At 45.2% G+C, this 25575-nt stretch overlaps 1 protein-coding gene across 1 annotated transcript in view; it reads left to right on the top strand.

Moving 5' to 3' along the window:
• Positions 1-25575, top strand: part of LOC139758805 (uncharacterized) — a 150848-nt gene that overhangs the window by 76483 nt on the left and 48790 nt on the right. The window contains exon 4 of the mRNA XM_071680624.1: positions 11077-11601. Coding sequence (XP_071536725.1) covers positions 11077-11601 — 525 coding nt within the window. The remainder of the gene's footprint in view (positions 1-11076; positions 11602-25575) is intronic.

A 25575-nucleotide genomic window follows, 5' to 3' on the forward strand; every position in this document is an offset into this window, starting at 1 on the left:
TTCACCCCTGCCTTCCATCACCCCAGTCCATCACCCCCCACACCCTTCCATCACCCCCCACACCCTTCCATCAGCCCAGTCCATCACCCCCCACACCCTTCCATCACCCCATTCCATTAACTCCTGCCTCTCTTCACCCATGCTTTCGTACACCCCCCTTGTTTTCGGTCACCCCTGTTCTCCTGACCTCCTTCACCCCTATGTCTCCCCCAACTCCCGTAAAGCCAGCGATGATGATGTCAGCTCCCACACCACGACCATTCCCAAGCCCTTCAAACCGTCCGACAACTTGCTCTGAGTGAGAGAATAAATCGAATTGTTCAAAAGAAATGGAAAAAAAAAAAATTGATTGGTTTTACCTACAGGACAGTTTATGCAGCAGCTTAAGAAGTACGTCTAACAATACAGTTCGTCCCATTTAGGCCTCAACATTGTACATATGGACACTACACTATATTTACAGTACAGTCTATAGACACAGACTATAAATTCAAACTCATATAGTAAAACTAGCTATATTTTTAGAGGGAAAAATGTATTTTAAACATGCTTAAAAACACGTGTACACCAAGACGTATATTTACCACCATGCTGACAAACACACTAAAAAAACACCCAGAGCCAAACATGGTGAGAGATGAGGCGTGGCAGACGAAGACGCGCAGGCAAACCCAGACTGAAAAACAGACAAAAATGGATCAAGAAAGAGAAAGAGAGAGTTCATGGTGAGGATGATCGGTGAGAGGTCAGAAGGAGTGAAGGCAGGAGAAGGTGAGAGTGGTAAGAGGGGTTGGGGGTGGGTGTGTGTGTGTGTGTGTGTGTTGGGGGAGGGAGAGTTGTCTGGGAGAGAGAGAGAGAGAGAGAGAGAGAGAGAGAGAGAGAGAGAGAGAGAGAGAGAGAGAGAGAGTGTGGAAGTGTAGTCAGCCGGGGTAGTGAAGCCGAACGTACCTTGTACTCCCCGCCCACATGTACTTGAACACGCACGCACACACACGCTCCTCCGAGTCGTCCAGACCAACGTACTCTCTCTCTCTCTCTCTCTCTCTCTCTCTCTCTCTCTCTCTCTCTCTCTCTCTCTCTCTCCTCACCCACCTCAGGTGCTGTTGCTAGATGATGCTGCCCCCTCCTCCTCCTCCTCCTCCTCCTCCTCCTCCCCCCGGCAGCAGAACTCTGTCTGCCTCCCTGCACGCGACGCTCTAGGTGAGAACTCTGGTAGGTAAGTAGGTAGGTAGGTAGGTTAGGTAGGTAGGTAGGTAGGTAGGTTGGTTGGTTGGTTGGTAGGTAAGTAGGCAGGTAGGTTGGTAGGTAAGTAGGCAGGTAGGTTGGTAGGTAGGTTGGTAAGTAGGTTGGTTGATAGGTTGGTTGGTTGGTTGGTAGGTAAGTAGGCAGGTAGGTTGGTAGGTAGGTTGGTAGGTAGGTTGGTAGGTAAGTAGGCAGGTAGGTTGGTATGTAGGTTGGTAAATAGGTTGGTAGGTAGGTTGGTAGGTAGGTTGGTAAGTAGGTTGGTAGGTTGGTTGGTAGGTAGGTAGGTAGGTTGGTAGGGTGGTAGGTAGGTTGGTATGTAGGTATGTAGGTAGTTAGGTAGTGTCTGTCCGTCTCTCGTGTTCCTTGGTCCGTACAACAAGAACTCTGAGGCAAGTCTGGCGCCCCTACAGGACAGGGGAAACAAGGGCAACACGATTGTTAAGACACTAAAAAAAAAAGAAAAAAAGTATATTGCTCTAGTGAAAAATCGGGAAATATGAACAAAAATGAACGTATCAGGGAGAAAGAAGTCGAGGAATTTGAACAAATAAGATATTGGGAAGTTGCAAAGTATCAAAACAAAAAACAACAGAATCGGGGATGAAGTGAACCAAACTTTGACTGAAGATATAAATGTTCATGCAAAAAAAGAGGTCATAAAAATCATTTGAACAAAAAAGGTCATTTGAAAAAGGTCATTTGAACAAAAAAGTAATTTGAACAAAATGATCATTTGAACAAAAAAGGTCATTTGAACAAAAAAGTAATTTGAACAGAATGGTCATTTGAACAAAAAAGGTCATTTGAACAAAAAGGTAATTTGAATAAAAAGGTCATTTGAAAGAAAAGGTCATTTGAACAAAAGAGGTCATTTGAACAAAAAAGTAATTTGAACAAAAAAGGTCATTTGAACAGAAAAAGGTCATTTGAACAAAAATAGGAAAATATCAAGGAGATATTATAGCATTTGAACATAATGGGCAAAGATCATGGATAAAAAGATCAAGGAATTTTAACAAAAAAGAAAAATGTCTGCGCGAGAAAACAAAGAATTTGAACAAATACGTAAATATCAGAGAGATAATAACAGGGTATTCAGAAAAAAAAAATTGCGAAAAATCGAAGAATTGCGCAAAGATCAGCGAGTTGTGCGAAAGCAGAAATCTTTGAATTTGACCAAATAAATAGAAGGATGAATGTAAGACGAACCCATGCTATAATTGCTGGCCGTTTTAGCGATGCAGACCTGTACACATACCACCATTTATAGCTGGTGATTAGTTAGCCATCATCTTCGTATGTATATATGTATATATCTGCAATATTATTGTGTGTATAACCTACGTTAGGTTATCAGCTTCAACCGCATCTAAGAATTTATAGAGTCTTGAATGTGGTCATTTGAAGAGATTCGGCTGTCTATCGATTTCACGGTTTATAGTCGAGATGATATATAGACAAAATTCAAGTTTTATTCAGTCCCGAATCTGATTTGTGAAGTTTGAGGTTTTTGGTGGTGAAGGCGCGTTGTGGCTATGAGGAAAGAGAGACTCAAGAGATGCACGCTTCTCATTTGAATTATCAGAGAAACTTTATATAAGAAGTTCAGATAATCTTTTTTTTTTTTTGCTTCTGCTTTTGTGGGAAGGTTGACAGGATGTTGGCAGTAAGTTTTAAGCTTGGGTGGATATTTTGGTCTTCACGCTCCTAAACCCTTCACCATTTTGGGGGACGTCGAGACCCCATGAGTGTTACTGGCAAGGGTGCAATTACTACGACACTTGGTATGTGATAGAGACAGTCAAATATTGCTTATGTATATCCAGAGGTTCCTGTAATATAAAGCCTCGCCCCTGTCTTCAATTCGTGTTCGAGAAGACCTTGAGGTCTCCTCCATCCCTTGCTATAAGTACAATTTACTGAAGATGTTCTAAAAGAAAAAAAAGAAACATCAAAATGTTGGAGTGGTGTTGGAGGATCGTCTGCCATGTGTTGGCAGAGGCTGTTGGGGATGTTTTAGGATACACCGTGAGATGTGATGGAGAAGGTTGAAGATGTGTAGTGGATCAGTGTTGACTATGTGTGGAGAGAACTGGTGGAGGAGCGAGAGTGAGAATGACATGTTGGAAAGTCTTAAGGAGGCTATGAATAACATAGTACCTTGAATAACATAGTACCCAAGAGCCAATGTACTGTGATAGCTTTAGAAGTTCGCTGAGGTGCTAGAAGACCATTAACAACGTTCCACAGACGTGAGGGAATGTAGTAAGTGAGTGTTGACGGTTGCAAGAAGCTTGGAGATCTTGTTAAGAAGGCTTGCTCAGGCAGCGTTGGGTATGATGTATATCAAAACACTTTACTAATACATCAGACCTTCCTTTCACTCAACTATCAGCATCCTCGACACATAATTAATTGAACTCTGACCTCGATATTCAGCTCTTTGACGTCAGACAAGAGGTGATTCAGGTATAAAAAAAGAAAAAAGAAATGACACTCTATGAACTTAAGTAAACACAGACAGACGAACAGACGTGCAGACCTCATCCGTGGGGGCCTGACTTAGATAAGCAGTATACGTTATCAAGAAAGATATCTGCTAGTGAAGACACCGGGAGCTTAATAACTTTTACTTGGCTGATACTTTCATTACGTGCCAATACACAGGTAACCATAGCAACCCCATGGACCTTAAGGTGAACTAGGGCTTGTGCTCCTGCTTCATAAGGGTTACTGTACCGTGAGTGACTCCTTATTGTCCCGTAATACGGTTACAGAGGCCATAGTCTCTGGTAAGGGGCAGGTCCTGAGATACTCGGCTGTGCCTCTGGTGGTAAAGAACGGGACACTATGTCTCACTCTCTTCTTTTTTTCTTGTATAGTTTATTACTTTATTTTTAGGTTATCAGATATCATTATAGCCTTTACCTACACACACACACACCCACACCGCACCGCTTCCCCCTCCTCTCGCTCGCATTACCCCAGTTCCTCACCCACCTGACCTCCCCCTCTTCTTACATCACTTATATAGTCTCACGAACTGGTGGGCTTCATGTATAGCCTTTGACTCGGGCCCCCTCCGACCGCAACGTCGTGACCGCTCCTGCTGCACAGAGCTGCGGTCGCCTCCCGTGACGCCCCGCTGAGCTCTCTCCCATCACCAAAGTAGCAACACCAAGACTCACCTTCACACACACACACACACACACACACACACACACACACACACACACGGGGCTCTGGCCATGGTTGTTTCTAGGTTCGCGAAGACCACCGTCCGGCTAGGAGGAGCCTTTGTCTTTTTTGGAAGACCCTGGATTTTTTTTTTTTTTTTTCAGGTCATCTCTAGCAAAGGTGCTTTCGCGAAGGACCTGAGATCGTGGTGGTGGAAGCCCTCACCAACACCTCCTCCGCCTTCCCTAACATCGTTGAGCGTCGCGAGAACGTAAGAGAGAGAGAGAGAGAGAGAGAGAGAGAGAGAGAGAGAGAGAGAGAGAGAGAGAGAGGAAGAAAGACTCGTTACAGTCTGGAGTTTTGTCCAGGACGAGACATCGACTGTTTACGAAATGTAATCGGATATCAGGTGATATCTTCTGAGCACTGCCCTGTGCCTCAAGCCTCGACGTCTCGAGCAAGACGGCCCCCGAGCCTGCCGATGAATCTTAAGTATAATGGGTTGGCCCCGCGACCCAAGGCCATGTTCATCATAGCCATGGGTCGTATCGTCGTGCTTAAGGGGTCGTGCTCGAGGATCGTCACGTTCGTGCTCGAGGATCGTACCTATGTGCTCGAGGATCGTACCTATGTGCTCGAGGATCGTACCTTCGTGCTCGAGGATCGTACCATCGTGCTCGAGGATCGTACCTATGTGCTCGAGGATCGTACCATCGTGCTCAAGAGGGATGAAATCTGCATGAGGCGGGTCTAGCCAGCTAAATGGCTCCTAAAGACTCCTGTATGCATATATGTTCTTAGCCCCTTTGGCTATACACAGCTAAACGATCAATGAATCAGGATGCTTACCTTGCAAGCCAAGTGCATATCACATACGCGTCCTGTAGAGCCCCCCCCCCCTCACCTTTATAGATCACCGCAGGTAGTGGCCAGTTAGCCAGTCAGTCAGCCAACCAGTCAGTAGCATCTACCAGTCAGTAGCATCTACCAGTCAGTCAGCCAACCAGTCAGTAGCATCTACCAGTCAGTCAGCCAACCAGTCAGTAGCATCTACCAGTCAGTCAGCCAACCAGTCAGTAGCATCTACCAGTCAGTCAGCCAACCAGTCAGTAGCATCTACCAGTCAGTCAGCCAACCAGTCAGTCAGCCAACCAGTCAGTAGCATCTACCAGTCAGTCAGCCAACCAGTCAGTAGCATCTACCAGTCAGTCAGTCAGGAGCATCCATCACCTTAAACTACCTCTGTAATCGTGTGGGTGGTAGGGATGGGGTATAGTGCATATATGTACACGAACCTGCAGCAATTTGTATAAACAGATTGGTCTGCTAGCGGATCCCTGGCGCCTAGTGCTTGGGGGAGGTAATTGATAAGACGAAGGCACAAAGCTTGCCGCTTGTCATCCTCTGCGCCCCAGCGAAAGGAGGAAAACCGGCTCTGTAACGTATAATAACAGATATGTTAAACAAGATTTATCTTCAAGCAGGCATTCTATGAAGAGCGATGTGTGTGTGTGTGTGTGTGTGTGTGTGTGTGTGTGTGTGTCTGTGTGTGTGTTGGGTTTGCACACACACACACACACACACACAGCCATCATTCTCTTATAAGTCAGCCACGTACACTGGTTATCAGGATTTATACACTTCTTTGGCCAGTATTTTTTCTATCCACTTAGTGCAGTCTTTGTTCGGTGTATTTATTCATTGAATGTCACACACCAGACAGTGTCCACAGACTGGGGCCCACCTGGGTTTCTTTCCTGGTATATCGTCGCCATAGTACCTTCCTCTTGCTGGCAGAGTAACACTCTCCCTTTACTTTTGCAATGTTTATTATTTTACCTTTATGATGTATGTTAGCGTCGCTGACCATGAGTCACGCACGGGTTCATACCCTTGGCTAGGCAGCTGGCCTCCGGCCAACACTGCTTCCCTCGGGGCTCGTCGATATATGGGTACTTGGCAGTAGGCTGTAGTGTGTGTGTGTGTGTGTGTGTGTGTGTGTGTGTGTATACATATAAAGTAACCTTAAGAAGTGTGAAATTCAGCAATTCGAGGATTGGCCATTTCGATTTCGGCTTCTTTTCTTCCACAGACAGACTCTAGTCCTCTTTTAAGAAGCAATGTTTTCCTCATCATTTGGAGATGAACTGATATTTTCTTATTCACTGACTCGAGGCCACGTATGGAGGAGTGAAGTCAGGCGTCTTACGGGTATAAATCCTCCGATTTTCTCGTCAGTGTAGACTCTGTCTCAAGAGATGGGACCCAGTGAGTATATAGAACTCCATCCCACTCTTCTCCACAAAGGTGATGACATAAGAACATCTGTATATGGAACTTGGTTGCTTGAGTGGCGATTCCGATCCTCTAACATAAACACGGAAGACATTATCGAACTTACGTTCCTGTGATGCCAGGTGATCCAGCCAACACGTCACAGGGTTTTTACTTTCCAGGATCTATGCGACCTTTAGACTACTGACGTCTTCGGTGTTAAATTTTCAAGTCGCGATGAACCCACTCAATTCTTGAGGATCACACCCCACAGATGTCATGCGACGATTCCTTTTCCTCCCTTGACATGGTATCTATATAGATGATTCCGGGATTAACTTGTATAGTCTGATACTCGGCGAGTTTCTTCCATTTATCCTGAAGTGACTTTGCATTTAGAGATTATCACATCGATCAAGATATAATGCTCTGGACTGCCTGATCTCCATTGAAATTGTCTTGATTTATTCTTAAACATATCACGATGTGAATTCGTTACTTGATTTAAGGTTCAGTAAATCATAGCGTGAGGGAATTGATTATTGCTGGGGATATTGTTGGAAGTATTGCCGATCGAACGCAACAGATGCCTTTTTTTGTGTGTGTGTGTGTTGACAGGGACGGTGTCACTGGAGAGAGGTTGGTTTCGCTCTTAACGAATCAATTTAATGCGCCAAGTCCTTTTGTAAATGTATGAGCTTCGTTCAACACGTTGGGCATGGGTTGAGGGTTAGGTATGATTGATTTCAGAAGGCGCACATACCTCAGCCACATCCTGGAAGTTAAGAGACTGGAGTTATGAAGGTGATAGTTATAATCTTTCATTCCTCTTGGAAGCGTGCCTGTGTGTGTGTGTGTGTGTGTGTGTGTGTGTGTGTGTGTGTGTGTGCCACGCTTTCCTTCAAGCAGAAACACCCAGGAACTCGCCAGAATTCCTATTGTATCAGAGACTATAGTCTGTTACTTGCCAGCCACGCACGCAGTCATGTCTCACAGGGGCCATAGAACCAGACACGTACCAATTATATCACCCTGTGACACACTGTGAATCATTGTCGTATAGAAAGTCGTGTTACCCTTTGCTTTACCTTCGGAGGGTAAGGCTACTCAAGGGCTTCACTGCTTCTTCAGGAGTTGAAGGGCTTGAAGAGGAAAAGGGGGTGGAATAAGCGGTGTATGATTCACTTGAGTGAGGCGGTACGGCCCTTAAGTACGATGATTCTGTACTCCAGGCTACGATAACGGGACCTTTTGGCCTGATTTCTCAAAGGGCAAGGCTATAAGTAAAGACCACCATACACGTTCGTGCTCAAGGGTGAGACCGCCGTACCAAAGGGTTGAACCATCGTGCTCAAGGATCATACCGTCGTGATCAAGGGTCGTATCGTCGTGTTCAAGGGTCATACTGTCGTACTGAAGGGCCAGACTGTCGTGAACCAATGTCCCACCGTCATCCGAAGGGATCGTACCGTCGTGCTCAAGGGTCGCACCGTCGTGCTTTAGGGTCGTATCGTCGTGATCAAGGATCGTCCCGTCGCACTCGAGGGTCGTATCGTCGTACGTTACGCGTTCGTAAGCGTATGCATGAAAAAAAAAAAAGAAACACACTTGGTGGAGCGAGTGTGTAAATCGGATCCGGTGGCCACGTCTTGAAGCATCAGTGTTGCATCTTGTCATAATGCTGACTCTCTTATCTCCGCCATACTCCTACGTACGTAAACCTTTAATTAAACCACTTTCGTACCATCCATCTGGACGTGTGCGCTGCCATCAGATAACGTACACATTATTTCAATATACATTCTCAGCGCAACCCACACATATCTTCCCTCTCCTCCATTTCTCGTCGCAAATATTGTACATTTCGTTCCCTGTCTATGTATCTCTCCCTCCCTCCTCCCCGTGCCATTTAATCCCGACTTGACAGTCTATTTCATAATGGTCCCTCTCTCACTTCACCGCCCTTGCAATTAGTCACACTCTCACATCACATCTGTATCTCTACACCGAGCCTCTCACAACATTTAATCTCTTTATCCGCGCTGCTCAAACCCTACTCCCACCTCCCTCCCTTGACATACCCATCTTGCGTGGACCCCCGTCCCTTTTCTCTTATCTGTGCGCTGTCTGGCGCCCACGCCCTCCCAGCGAAGGACGCTGGGTTCGTTCCGCTGTACACTTGGCTTGTAACGTCTTGAGACGGTGGCGCGTCACACAGGAACTGGCTCTGTGTTGGAGGGGGATGATGTCGAGGGTGTTGTACTCCCCTCTCGTGGTTGCCTATAAAAAGGGATTTTGTCTGATGGAATCTTTCTTGCCTCTCTTTTTTTTTTTTTAGGGGGGGGGGGGGTTGCAAGGTTAATTAATCCCTTGAGCACGAGGGCACAACCTACCCTTGACCACGACGGGACGACCCTTGACCACGACGGTAAAACCCTTGACCACGTCGGTACGACCCTTGACCACGACGGTAAAACCCTTGACCACGTCGGTACGACCCTTGACCACGACGGTAAGACCCTTGACCACGTCGGTAAGACCCTTGATCACGACGGTACGACCCTTAACCACGTCGGTACGACCCTTGACCACGACAGTAAGACCCTTGACCACGACGGTACGGTACGACCCTTGACCACGACGGTACGACCATAAGATTCTTGAGGATGACGACGTAGTTTATGACCTGAGACTTAAAGGGCCAGATCAAAGGCCAGGATAGGTCAGAGTAACAAAGACTCGTACCGTCGTATTCATGGCCTTAATTCCCCTTTAAAAGAAAATACTGAGGCAAATATATCGTCTCCATCATCAGTCACTGTAGGAGTGTTCGTCTCAGCTTTGTATTTCACTGTCTCGAGCAACAGACGGTGGTAGTTCATACGGTCCGTGTAGTTCGGTGGTGTCTTGAATCCCGCTGGAGCCTGCGAAGAGGCGAAGACATTAGCATAATGTACAGACAGGAAGGATCAGAGATGAACACACACGGCTCTGCTTGCCCTCAGGAACACACGGCTCTGCTTGCCCTCAGTAACACACGGCTCTGCTTGCCCTCAGGAACACACGGCTCTGCTTGCCCTCAGGAACACACGGCTCTGCTTGCCCTCAGTAACACACGGTTCTGCTTGCCCTCAGGAACACACGGCTCTGCTTGCCCTCAGGAACACACGGCTCTGCTTGCCCTCAGTAACACACGGCTCTCCTTGCCCTCAGTAACACACGGCTCTCCTTGCCCTCAGTAACACACGGCTCTGCTTGCCCTCAGTAACACACGGCTCTCCTTGCCCTCAGGAACACACGGCTCTGCTTGCCCTCAGTAACACACGGCTCTGCTTGCCCTCAGTAACACACGGCTCTCCTTGCCCTCAGTAACACACGGCTCTGCTTGCCCTCAGTAACACACGGCTCTGCTTGCCCTCAGTAACACACGGCTCTCCTTGCCCTCAGGAACACACGGCTCTGCTTGCCCTCAGTAACACACGGCTCTGCTTGCCCTCAGTAACACACGGCTCTCCTTGCCCTCAGTAACACACGGCTCTGCTTGCCCTCAGTAACACACGGCTCTGCTTGCCCTCAGTAACACACGGCTCTCCTTGCCCTCAGGAACACACGGCTCTGCTTGCCCTCAGTAACACACGGCTCTGCTTGCCCTCAGTAACACACGGCTCTGCTTGCCCTCAGGAACACACGGCTCTGCTTGCCCTAAGGAACACACGGCTCTGCTTGCCCTCAGGAACACACGGCTCTGCTTGCCCTCAGGAACACACGGCTCTGCTTGCCCTAAGGAACACACGGCTCTGCTTGCCCTAAGGAACACACGGCTCTGCTTGCCCTAAGGAACACACGGCTCTGCTTGCCCTCAGGAACACACGGCTCTGCTTGCCCTCAGGAACACACGGCTCTGCTTGCCCTAAGGAACACACGGCTCCGGGTATGATGCAACGTTGGCGTCTTCCGTAATGGTGGTGTTGGTGATGATGTTTTCACGTCGGCAACTCGCCCGCACCGGGTGGTGCACTGCTCTCTCTCTGTCTCATGGCGCTCCTCGCTGTATGGGGTCCTCGTCTTTTACACACACACACACACACACACACACACACACACACACACACACACACACACACACACACACACATTCATGTAATTTTCCTCCTCGTCGGATATGAGTATCATATTTTTGTCATATATTTTTTTTGGTTTGTATCATAAAGTGGGACATGATAATTCATGATGTATCATAAAGTGGGACATGATAATTCATGATGTATCATAAAGTGGAACATGATAATTCATGACGATTGTTTAGATTATCTCTTGGTCATAATCATCCACATCAGGTGATTTTCAAAGAATTATAGAATTTAATCTTCTCTTCTTCAGGTATGTCGGGAGACGGTCGACTTTATCTTGAAGCTGGGGATGGCAGCTCTGCCACTTTTCTGGTCACCGCCGCTGATGACCTCTCTTCCCAAGAGGTCACAGGGTCAGACCAGACTCCGGAGGATGACTCTCACGAGCGAGAAGCCACGAAGGAGGCGGAGACGAAGGAAGACAGTGAGCAGGTCTTCGACAGTAGATCCCAATACGTAGAAGAGATGCACCTGACATCTGACGGACAGAAGGTGAACTCTTCGCCAAGCGAAGGCTCCATCCGTGCTCCCACGCCCCGAGGAAGGTGTCCGAACTTCACCCTGATGTCCTCTGGTAGTGATGTCAATACTGGATCGAGTTATTTACCGAGTTGTTGGGTGAAATCAGTGGGAGTGGTGTACGAAGTCACTCACACTTACGGAGACGCTGGCGTGTACAAGATGATGGCTCACTTCGAGGACGGGTCTGAAGGAACGATCAAGTGGAGATGGATAACCCAAGTGAGGGTGGAGGAGCTACTCGAAGTGGTCCTGGGTAAGTGTTACCGTCTGTAGGTGAGGCAGTGTGGGCGTGCTGGAGAGAGAGAGAGAGAGAGAGAGAGAGAGAGAGAGAGAGAGAGAGAGAGAGAGAGAGAGAGAGAGAATGACCTCTCCAAGTGGTCTGATCACCATGTTTGACCTCGGTGAATACCCGGTGACCTCCCACATAATTGTTGCTCTCTCTCTCTGTTCGGAAACTGCCCTTCACCAGTGTTGTATATACAGATGCCATTTTCATGTCTTGTGGGTTGTTTTTTATTCTTAAGTATCCGTAGTCTTGGCATGAGTAGCGTGATGTGTAGGAATACTTCAACGTGTGGTGTGTGATTTGTGAGGCATTGATTCCGATAGCAATCACACCAGGGAAGAAAAATGATGACATCAAGAACCAAAAATTAAAAGTTCTCTCTCCATTACAATTGAAATACATTGAGCCGTTCGGGGGGAAAAAAATCCTCTGAAAACTTGAGGGATTTACAAGGGCGTTACTTCTCCCATAAATTAAATAATGAAGGAAAATTCACATGGGAGATAAAGACAGCCAGAGTCGTCCAGCTGTGTTTGATGGTTGAGGTAGACGTAACGGCCGACACAGACTGATGCGCAGAACAAGGAAAAACCTTGTGTGTGCATGACTATATTTTTCCTTGCTTTCCCCTGTGTTCGTGAGGCGTAGCGGGGGATAATCGTACCTCCTACTGATCATATGTTAAGGTAGGTTTATACTGCAGTGAATGTGTTATCTCGTGAGGCAGACTGTTATAAGAACTGCCCAACAAACCACTTTGAAGGGCTCGTATTTAATCAATTATTTCGTGATAAGGATTCGTTTTGATTTCTTCACATGATTGTATATAGTTTTTATTAACCTATATCGCGATAATGATTCGTTTTTATTCATTTCTATCACGATGGATATTCTTTTTACATTATATCGCGACAGGTGCTCGTATTTATCTGTATCGCGATAGGTGTTGCAATAGGAATGGACACGTATATTCTCTTCCCAGTGGTGATTCACAACATGAGAGGCCACGTACACGTGTGAATCTCAGGATGTTGTATCACCTTAGACCAGCCGAGCTGTGAAGATAGCTAGGAACGCTTCTGTTGGTCCACCATTCGTTTCTCGAGCCTTATGATGAACGCTGATTCTTCATCATAAACTCCTCTGTAATGAAGGTAATATTAGATTTTTGGGCTTGGGAGATTTTCATCGTCTCTTTGTCTCATCAGAAGCCCTTTACGAAGTAGAGAGAGAGAGAGAGAGAGAGAGAGAGAGAGAGAGAGAGAGAGAGAGAGAGAGAGAGAGAGAGAGAGAGAGTTTCTCTCGTGTCTCTCAGTTGGTACCAATTTCATCAGAGACCTTTTCTCACAATAGATTTTTTTCTTTTTCATGTTCGATGCAAAATTCATGCAAATGATGAATTCGAAACTACCTTGGTCTCGGAATTAGTAGAAACTAGTTTCTCTACTTGTTTCATCAAGTCGTTATAACGTAAGAGAGGATGTGTTTGTTGCGTATTTTTGTTAACATTTGTTTATCTTATCAGTTATATATCTACTTTATACCATAAGAGTCACCGCTTCTTTTTCATGTTGCTCAGGATTCCCTAAACCTTCATTTGTATCCTTGATTATCACCAGACGACATACAGTAATTGCACCAGATGTAGTAATCACACAGTATACACCCATCATACAATAAGCAACCACCACACAGCATACAGCTACCACACAGAATAACACGGTACACAGTAATATTACACCAGACAGTTATCCCACAACGTACAGTAACCACACAACATATAGCAATCACAAAGTAATCACAAAGTAATCACACAACTTCAGAGAAATCACGTAACATGCAGGGACCACCACACAAGATGCGGAAATCACACGAAACGACCAAATTGCTGCTGAGATTAACGAAGGTTAATAGCGAGATTGTCACTATTGCTGACGACAGTAATCAAAAATCAATTTTTTCTGCCTTTATTATTATCATTATTATTATTATTATTATTAGTATTAGTATTAGTATTAATATCACTGACCTTGCCAAACTAATGGTGTCAGTATTTCTCATTGACCCATGTCTTTCATGGCTTCAGATTATTTAAGTAATTCTTCTGTTTTTTAAGAAGTTATATGTGCACATACATCTTATATTTCTCAAGTTATTTATCGTGTTCTCAACTGATATGTGTCCCACTGGTGTATATATATATATATATATATATATATATATATATATATATATATATATATATATATATATATATATATATAATGTCTTCAGAACAATTTGGCCCAGTTTTTAATTAGTGAAAGATAATTAAGGTTTATTTTCTCTCTATGTTGTTATTCGTATTATTTCATGGGCATTATTCATTCATTTACAGTATGTGAATATTAAGTAGGATCTTGAACAATATCCACAAGTCGACACAACACCATCTAAACAGAACCATTTTCAAGACCATTACTGATGTGTATAGTAATGTATATCATTATCATCTCCCCAGTGTCCACGGTAATGACTCTCCCTTACCATTACTAAACAATATATTAACCCCGCCAGCCATCTCGCCCCACACTTGCTCCCCCGTGTACACTTATCCACCACCCACCAACCACCTCACCTCCAACCCCTTAACTGATGGTACCATCATCGTATGTCATCAGGGGAATTTCCCCCATTACCTTCATACTGCTACCATCATCATCATCATCCGTGCTATACCTTATAATCATGTCACCACCACTACCATTGCTACAACCATCACAACCATGATGTACCCTACCATTTACTACGACCATTACAACCATGATGTACCCTACCATTTACCACTACCATGATGTACCCTACCATTTACCACTACCATGATGTACCCTACCATTTACCACTACCATCACAACCATGATGTACCTTACCATTTACTACGACCACCACAACCATGATGTACCTTACCATTTACTACGACCATTACAACCATGATGTACCTTACCATTTACTACGACCATTACAACCATGATGTACCTTACCATTTACTACGACCACCACAACCATGATGTACCTTACCATTTACTACGACCATTACAACCATGATGTACCTTACCATTTACTACGACCATTACAACCATGATGTACCTTACCATTTACTACGACCACCACAACCATGATGTACCTTACCATTTACTACGACCATTACAACCATGATGTACCCTACCATTGACCACAACCATCACAACCATGATGTACCCTACCATTTACCACTACCATGATGTACCCTACCATTTACCACTACCATCACAACCATGATGTACCCTACCATTTACCACTACCATCACAACCATGATGTACCCTACCATTTACCACTACCATGATGTACCCTACCATTTACCACTACCATGATGTACCCTACCATTTACCACTACCATCACAACCATGATGTACCTTACCATTTACTACGACCATTACAACCATGATGTACCTTACCATTTACTACGACCATTACAACCATGATGTACCTTACCATTTACTACGACCACCACAACCATGATGTACCTTACCATTTACTACGACCATTACAACCATGATGTACCTTACCATTTACTACGACCATTACAACCATGATGTACCTTACCATTTACTACGACCATTACAACCATGATGTACCTTACCATTTACTACGACCATTACAACCATGATGTACCCTACCATTTACCACTACCATCACAACCATGATGTACCTTACCATTTACTACGACCACCACAACCATGATGTACCTTACCATTTACTACGACCATTACAACCATGATGTACCCTACCATTTACCACTACCATGATGTACCCTACCATTTACCACTACCATCACAACCATGATGTACCTTACCATTTACTACGACCATTACAACCATGATGTACCTTACCATTTACTACGACCATTACAACCATGATGTACCTTACCATTTACTACGACCACCACAACCATGATGTACCTTACCATTTACTACGACCATTACAACCATGATGTACCCTACCATTTACCACTACCATCACAACCATGATGTACCCTACCATTTACCACTACCATCACAACCATGATGTACCTTACCATTTACTACGACCATTACAACCATGATGTACCTTACCATTTACTACGACCACCACAACCATGATGTACCTTACCATTTACTACGACCATTACAACCATGATGTACCCTACCATTTACCACTACCATGATGTACCCTACCATTTACCACTACCATCACAACCATGATGTACCCTACCATTTACCACTACCATGATGTACCCTACCATTTACCACTACCATGATGTACCCTACCATTTACCACTACCATGATGTACCCTACCATTTACCACTACCATCACAACCATGATGTACCTTACCATTTACTACGACCACCACAACCATGATGTACCCTACCATTTACCACTACCATGATGTACCCTACCATTTACCACTACCATCACAACCATGATGTACCTTACCATTTACTACGACCATTACAACCATGATGTACCTTACCATTTACTACGACCACCACAACCATGATGTACCTTACCATTTACTACGACCACCACAACCATGATGTACCCTACCATTTACCACTACCATGATGTACCCTACCATTTACCACTACCATGATGTACCCTACCATTTACCACTACCATGATGTACCCTACCATTTACCACTACCATCACAACCATGATGTACCTTACCATTTACTACGACCACCACAACCATGATGTACCCTACCATTTACCACGACCATCACAACCATGATGTACCCTACCATTTACCACTACCATGATGTACCCTACCATTTACCACTACCATGATGTACCCTACCATTTACCACTACCATCACAACCATGATGTACCTTACCATTTACTACGACCATTACAACCATGATGTACCTTACCATTTACTACGACCACCACAACCATGATGTACCTTACCATTTACTACGACCACCACAACCATGATGTACCCTACCATTTACCACTACCATCACAACCATGATGTACCCTACCATTTACCACTACCATCACAACCATGATGTACCTTACCATTTACTACGACCACCACAACCATGATGTACCTTACCATTTACTACGACCATTACAACCATGATGTACCCTACCATTTACCACTACCATGATGTACCCTACCATTTACCACTACCATGATGTACCCTACCATTTACCACTACCATCACAACCATGATGTACCCTACCATTTACCACTACCATCACAACCATGATGTACCCTACCATTTACCACTACCATCACAACCATGATGTACCCTACCATTTACCACTACCATGATGTACCCTACCATTTACCACTACCATCACAACCATGATGTACCTTACCATTTACTACGACCATTACAACCATGATGTACCCTACCATTTACCACTACCATCACAACCATGATGTACCTTACCATTTACTACGACCACCACAACCATGATGTACCTTACCATTTACTACGACCACCACAACCATGATGTACCTTACCATTTACTACGACCATTACAACCATGATGTACCTTACCATTTACTACGACCATTACAACCATGATGTACCTTACCATTTACTACGACCATTACAACCATGATGTACCTTACCATTTACTACGACCACCACAACCATGATGTACCTTACCATTTACTACGACCATTACAACCATGATGTACCTTACCATTTACTACGACCATTACAACCATGATGTACCTTACCATTTACTACGACCATTACAACCATGATGTACCCTACCATTTACCACTACCATCACAACCATGATGTACCCTACCATTTACCACTACCATCACAACCATGATGTACCCTACCATTAGAATGATGGGGTGTATCTGTCCAAAGGGGGGACGTGGCTGTAGACTGGAAATGTATTACAATTGTTGGTGATGGTGATTATCTCTGTTGTAGTTGTAGTTATGTTTGGTAGTTATCTGCTGCTGTGGTAGTAAGGTGCTAAATGAGAACGTAAACAATGAGTTCGATCCTGGTGTCATTAGTGCTGGAACAACGTGCTATGCCCGCGTTGCTATTGGGGATGAGGCCGTGTAGGAAGTCCAGCAGCCTTGCATATACTCCAGGCAGTCTTTTCCAAAGGTTTCAGAGAGTCTTCGGAAAATCTTGGCCAGCTTGAAAAATTCAAAAGTTCCAGGTAATATTGTGTGGGTTCCAGAAAGCTTCTGGTAAAGGCTTCTGGGATCCTTTGTAGTAGTTCCAGACACTCTTCAAGTGGTTCCAGATCGCCTCACAAAGTTTTAGATGACATTGCAATGATTCCAGGAAGCATCATTGGGGTTCCAGGAAGCTTGTAAGAGTTTCTCTCAGTCTTGGAGGTGTTCCAGGCAACCACAGAGAGGTTAAAGCAAAGATGAATGGGTTGCAGACAGCCTTGCGTGACATCCAGACATCCTTGGAAGGGTTCCAGGTAGCCTTGAAATGGGTCCAGTCAGCCTTGCAAGCGTTCCAGTCAGCTCTGGAAGGTTTCCAGGCGGCCAGGCAAAGGGAGAGATGAATCAGCCTCTGGCTGGAGTGAACCACTGTTTATCTCTTTCATTGTGCTCATCTTTCATCTCGGTCCTGCCCGGTTTTATCCTCAAGGGGCATTATTCTTCCCACTGAAGAAAGTGGAGTTTTGGCCATCAGTTTCTTGTGAGGTGGTGATCAGTGCATCACTATCACCAGCCATAAATCCTCTTCCGGGGATGTACTTGTGTGTGTGTGTGTGTGTGTACGCGCGCGCTCTCCTTCAGCATGACGGTACGATTCTCAAACATTATGAGATGACCTTCAGCCTGACCCATAAGGATCACGCCATCATACGAAAGGATCGCACTAGCTTCGTGCTCAAGGGAGGTGCAGTCGTGATCAAGGGTCATACCGTCGTGCTCAAGGGTCGTACCGCCGTGCTCAAGGGTCGTACCGCCGTGCTCAAGGGTCGTACCGTCCTGATCAAGGGTCGTACCGTCGTGATCAAGGGTCGTACCGTCGTGCTTAAGGGTCGTACCGTCGTGATCAAGGGTCGTACCGTCGTGCTTAAGGGTCGTACCGTCGTGTTCAAGGGTCGTACCGTCGTGCTCAAGAAGCCTCTGAATGCTTGAACATCTCAGTACGTACAGCAACCACTACTCCACCTAACTTGCTCCACACGTTCTCTGCTAAATCGTAAGATAATCATTTTTCTAGAGTAATAAAGCAATAAAGTGAGGTTACTCACGATACAAAGAGAGTGTCATGTCATATGACAAGGTTTTACTACTCTCTCTCTCTCTCTCTCTCTCTCTCTCTCTCTCTCTCTCTCTCTCTCTCTCTCTCTCTCTCTCTCTCTCTCTCTCTCCTCTTTGTCTCCTTGTCTCCCTCCCCTTGCTAAAGGCAAGCTGTCATGTCACAGTTATTGCTATGGAGGTCGTTTTTTTTTTTTTTCACAGTCTGTCATGTCACAATTGTTATGACAAGGGCCGGGACCTGGAACGTATTGTGTTAACGGTGTCGACCGCACATCAAGCACTTGGAGGTAGTGTGTTGGTAATGGGTTACTGTTCAGGCTTTAACACAGTGGGGTGGCGAGATATGGAAGGCGGGCTCTTCTTAAACGCAGACCTGTCGATATTTTAATGTTAGATTCTTACTGTGCAGGTGTGACGATAGGTAGCGTAGCTTCTCAATTGTTTAGAATTCAGAAATTCTATCGAAATTCTATCGAAATCTTCACACACACACACACACACACACACACACACACACATACACATACACGAAACGGGGCCCTACGAGTGTAAATCTCCCTCCCCATACAGTGCAAATAGGTAATCAGGTACAGACATCCAAGCGGACAAGACTTACATAAGGGGAGGTTGGTGGCGGGCCGGGCTGCAGGGGTAGAGGAAAGCCCCTGAAACCAGCGCAGAACACTCGTTTAAGGATGACCCCGTCAAGGTTCTAAGGGAAGTCCTGATCATGCCAGACATATTAATGTTTCGCATCTTATATCGTCCGAAGACATTCCTCGTAATCTTGTATTACACCTGGTTATTAAACAGTTGGACTGGAAATCGTAATTGTTTTTAGAAGTACGTTTTCTTCTTGTAGTTTTTCTACTTTTCTCTTGTAGTTTAGTGTCTCCTGCCTCTTCATATTCTTTTATTCCTTTCATTCTCTTTCTTTTCTTCTTCTCTTCCCCTCACCTCCTCTTTCTTTTGTTCTTCTTTTCCCCCCCCACCTCCTCTTTCTCTTCTTCCTCTTGTTCATCCTTCTCTTCCCCGTCCTCGCCCTCATCCTCCTCCTGTTCCCCCCCATCCCCCTCCCCCCTATCCCTCGTCTGGCACAACCGTTGGTGAAGGGAAAAATTACCCCGTCTTAATCTTCTCTTTTTCCGGTACAAGGACAGGCGATGTGATGTGTTCATTTATGGTGGTGACACCGCCTCGCGCTACCCCCTAGCCTGCCCCAGGCCGCCCAAGCCCCGCTCCAGCTGGGGGAGGAGTGGCTAGTATTTTGTTTTTTTTCTTTCATTTTGGCCGGGGTGGAGTTGGAGAGAGCGGATGTGGAGTGGTGGAGTTGTTGACATTAGGAAGTACTAACTCTACGGGCGAGTGGTACGATCCTTGAAGCACGATGGTTCGATCCTTCAAGCTTAGTCGTACGGGTCTTTGAGCACGATCTTACAATCCCTTGAGTACGATGGTACGATCCTTTAAGCACCACTGCACGGTACCGCTCTTGAGCACGACGATGGCACGATCGTTTAAGCACCACGACGGCACGACCCTGGAGCACGACGGTACGACCCTGGAGTACGACGGTACGACCCTGCGATGGTGGGGGGTGGGGGGGGGGGATTTAACAACCCTCTATCTCCTTCCACCTCATCATTTTCCCTGACCTTACCGTGGCCAGCGTCTTGTGGGTATGAGACGTTCACCCACCAGCTGTGTGAGGCGTTGAGACGTGGATTATTGCGTCGTTTACATTACTCTCCTCCTGTACTACAACTTCGCACGTGTTCATAACACCTGAAAACCCAGGCTTAAAAATGTATCGCTAATGAGTCGTCAAACTGAACATCGTTTTGACATAAGGACAAAGATAAAGTAAGTGACCTTATTTCATCCTGCAGTTGAGAAATAAAGCTCAATAAAGGTGGGAATGAGAGGGTAAGGTTATAATATCTACCTTACGAAATAAACAATAAAGGACCTAAATGTTTTATACAGTCTGGTTTTGAAAATTAGGTCGAAATTTGAAGCCTACATTTTTCACTCTTCAGTAAAGTGTAAATTTTGTTTACTTTTATGAATAAACACGACCATGTTTATATAGCCCAGCCATCTGGACATATTGACACACATACACACACACACACACCACACACGGATACGCGTAAAGACGTATGACTTAAGACACTGTAAGCCGGCTTGGCCTGGGTAGCTAGCGAGGAAGCAAACGGCGGAGCGAAATATTCTGTTGACACTGGCTGGGTATTGGGGATCAGGCGTCTTACTGGGAGGTGATCGGCGCCCTTCGCTATTCCCAGTTTACACTAGGGATAATACCCGAGCCTCACCACCTCTCATATGATCCTTCGGGTACCGGTGGTAATGGAGGGATACCAAGTGGTGGTGGTAATGCAGTGATACCAGAGCGTTCTGGAAGTACTGGAACCTGGTTGGTGGTACTGGAACGATGATAGAGCTTGGAGGGTGATATTGGAACGATAGCAGGACCTGTTTGGTAGTGGAACGCTACCAGGACCTGGTTGTGGTGGTGTTGGAACGATAGCAGGACCTGATGGTGGTCCTGGAACTATTCCAGAACCCGCTAGGTGGTACTGGAACGATACCAGGACCTGAAGGTGGTACTAACCTTTAAAGCCAAGCCAAGATCCAGCCCCTCATATCCAGGGGTCGTACCGTAATGCTCAAGAGTCGTACTGTCGAGCTGAGGGTCGTGCTGTTGTGCTCAGAGGTCGTACTTCTATGCCCAAGTGCCATATCGCTTTTCGCAAGGTCGCACCATCATGGCTAAAGAGCCGTTCTCTCGTGTTTGAAGTGATAAGACAATGAGAAGCAGTGTCTTATAGGTCTCGCTGCTCCGTCTACCATGAGAAACAGTGACTCGCTGTGAACACAGTGTAGCTTAGGTCACTGCCTGATCTGTCTGGTTTTACTCTAAGACAAGAGTAATATTGGTCACAGTGGACCTCTAGTAAGACGATTTGCTTAACCAGGCTTGAGAGATGAAGACCCGATTGTTCAGATGGATGATATCTAGCAAGAAATATGTCTTTTGTCTCAGTCTTTGTCCTTTTTCAGTTTTTTTTCTTTCCTTTTAGAGGTTTGCAGTGATCAGAATCACTGTGAGGACGAGGAAACGATGATTTTCTCTCTCTCTCTCTCTCTCTCTCTCTCTCTCTCTCTCTCTCTCTCTCTGCATCGACGAGATAAAGTGATGTGAAGGTGAGATTAGTTACATAAAAGAGAAAAAAAAAAATGACCAGATAACACCGTACGGGGAAGAAACGAGGAAGAATGGACCCAAGTTTGTCGTCTGCAACCTCACATATAAATTTCAAATTATCTTTCCTCTCCTCGAGGTTGGTACGGAAAAGTTCCTTAAGTACTGTAAGTACTGTAGGGGATTATGTGTAAGATGTTTAAGTGATTCGTACTGAGAGTTTCTGTTGTCGCTCGAATACTTGTCCAAGTTGTAGAAGAATGACAGGAAAAAAAAGTGGTGTAATGAGAAAGTTTGCGAATATTTTTGGTGCGTCCGAAGAAGGAAAAAGCAATAGGTCTCATAATGCGGAGGTTTTGAAGAAAAGAACTTCCTGGAAGTGTGAAGAGACATCTTAAGTTCTTAGTAACGTACTGGGCTATATGTGTCGAGCTGGGCTTGCAAGACACGTTAGATATTACAGTAATACCAAGTATTTCCTTTGTGTTGAGTAGTGGAATTACAGACATATCCATCAAAACAGATGGGAAGGTTGTGAGGGGGGGGGGGGGGTTATGGAAAAATGGGTAGGAATTGGGTTTTAGCGTCATTAAACTTAACCAGGTTGAGTCTGCGCTTCTTGGGAAATCCTGCTCGTGTCTGAGTTTACAGGGGAAGTTGTGACGAGTCGAGACATAGATCAAGCAAGAAGGATTGGATCGGACCCAAGAGAATTAGAGAAATTCGGTACAGAGTCGTCAACGTATGACAGTCATTTGGATATAAGTTGAAGGATATGGTTGACAAAAAGGAGGAAGAATGTAGGGGCAAGACAGAACCCTAAGGGACACCGCTTTGGGTGGATAGGGAAAGAGGGAAAAAGGTTCACCCATCGCAAGTCACGAACTTCGTTCAGCCGGGAAGGAGGGAACACTGTGAAGGAGGAATGCCAAAAGAGGGGAGTTCGAAAATGAGTTCGATACCATATCCTGTCAAAAGATTATATCAAGGGCTACAACATACGATTCTCTAAAGACTCTTGGAGACGATGAGCGAGAATATCAGATGTGGTCCTTCCCTTGCCTGACGATCAGACGGGCGACTGAAAGATTTAAGACGTACCAGGGAATGAAACTTGAGGAGGCATTCAATGATATTGGAAATGACGGAAGTCAAAGCAACAAGACGATAGTTGGAATGGTTTGAAGTTGGAACATGTTTCCAAGATGGGAAGGTTTTAGTTTTGAAAACAGAAACGGGATAGACGAGCAAGAACAGGCGCAAGTTCAAAAGCATACTCCATTTAGACATTTCGTTTGTGGCCAGAGAGAGAGAGAGAGAGAGAGAGAGAGAGAGAGAGAGAGAGAGAGAGAGAGAGAGAGAGAGAGAGAGTTATGATATATGGAAAGAGGTGACACGGAGAGGCATGGGATTAAAAAGAAAAAGTTTGTCATCCGAGATGGAGGTAGAATGGGAAAGAACCATAGAGAGTTTGCTTTATCTTATGTTTTTTTCTTTCGATTTCAGTTTTCTTTTTCTGTGTTGGTTTCCATTATGCTTTTTCTAAACTGACACAGGTAAAGAAAATTGAAGTATACCTTTCCAGACCAACCCTGTGAAAACTATGTTTTACCAACCAGGCCTCCTCACCCAGCAACGTCTGACCCTCTTAAGTCTTCACCTCTCTCCCAAGATGAATAAGACGGGCAGACAATTTCTTCGGCCGTAGTGGTGTGGTGCGGACACCTTGAAGTCTGGGCTGGTGAGTTTATCAGCATCTCTGGGCCTTCTGCCCCGTCACCCGCCAACAATATCTTCCGCCATGTAAAGTAGTGTCGGAGCAAGAACCACCAGCGGCGGAGGGAGAGGTATTCCTCCGCACGCTCCACGGGCCGACAACCTTTTGTCTCGTCAGACGCTAGGAACAAAACGTCCACGGACCGCGCAACAAGACACTGAGGAAGAAGCAGGAGCGGAGGTGTTCCTCCGTACGTAACTCAGGGCGCCTCCCGTCTCGTCGGACGCGAGTAATAAAACGTCCACGAGCGGCGGAACAAGAAATTAGACGCCACCTCCGCGACCGTCTCGCCAGCAGCCGCCCGACGCCTCGACGCCTCACCGCCGCCACACAATGCACACGAATGCCAATGAAAAAATTCGACGCGCCAAACTCCATTTAAAATTCTGTATAATTTTTATCTGTGATACAATGTTAAGTCTCTTGCAGCGTCAGTCTTGTGCGTGCGGGAATTTAAATCAGGAAAGAGTTTGTGAATACTGCAACTAGCGTTTTTATCTGAGCCTAGACGTATCATGTAATTATATTTCTTAAGATATGATTCTGCAGAAGTTTGTATGATCCTCAACTTAAATCCCTTGAGGATAGTGTTAACGACCCTTGAGTACGACGCTACGACCCTTGAGTACGACGAGACGACCCTCAAGTACGACGGGGCGACCCTCGAGTACGACGGAAGTACCCGCGAACACTTGGCATGATCCTTGTCACTAAGGCTTAGACATGAATCGTAAGGGACATCATTCACTACATGACACCCCATGACCCACAGCACCAACGCTATAACCTACAACACCACCAACACTATAACCTACAACACCACCAACACTATAACCTACAACACCACCAACACTATAACCTACAACACCACCAACACTATAACCTACAACACCACCAACACTATAACCTACAACACAGCTAAAATGACAAACCCCTGACCATGATTCCCATCACTACCTTCCTCCTACAACATCGCTATGGGATTACCCTGCCTATCTAGTATGTTTTCCACAACCTCTATGTTCGTTGTTGTTTGCCAAATGCATTACATCACATTGTATTCCGTGAAAAAGGGGATAAATTCTTTTGTGTTTGTGTGTTACATAGCTTGAATATTTTACCCTTTTTTTTTTCGAATTGTGAACAAAAATGGTAAAAATGCGTCACGGTACGACAAACAATTTCTGGTTACCGTCGGAAATGATGATAAATATATAGAAACATTCTGTCTTGCCTACGCGTAAAATAAAGGAGAAGACAGAGAGACGGGGGAAGGGACAGGAAGCGGCCAAAGTACAGGTGAAAAGATTGAAGGTAATCTGAATGCAAATCAGAGGTAATTAGTTAGGACGGAGGGGGATATGTTGATGGGTATGGTATTTGAATAATGGCAATGTGGGGAGAGGAGTTTGGATATGGTCACACACAAGAGCGTACTTTCTGATATTGATACGAATATTATAGCAGTTATTTCTCGTTTGACATATTATTCTATAGCAGTTATTCTCGTTTGACATAATATTTTATAGCAGTTATTTCTCGTTTGACTTATATTATAGCAGTTATTTCTCGTTTGACATTATTTTATAGCAGTTATTTCTCGTTTGACATTATTTTATAGCAGTTATTGTCGTTTGACTTATTTTATAGCAGTTATTTTTCGT

This window comes from Panulirus ornatus, chromosome 31, assembly GCF_036320965.1.
Source record: "Panulirus ornatus isolate Po-2019 chromosome 31, ASM3632096v1, whole genome shotgun sequence".
NCBI classification, from domain to species: domain Eukaryota; kingdom Metazoa; phylum Arthropoda; class Malacostraca; order Decapoda; family Palinuridae; genus Panulirus; species Panulirus ornatus.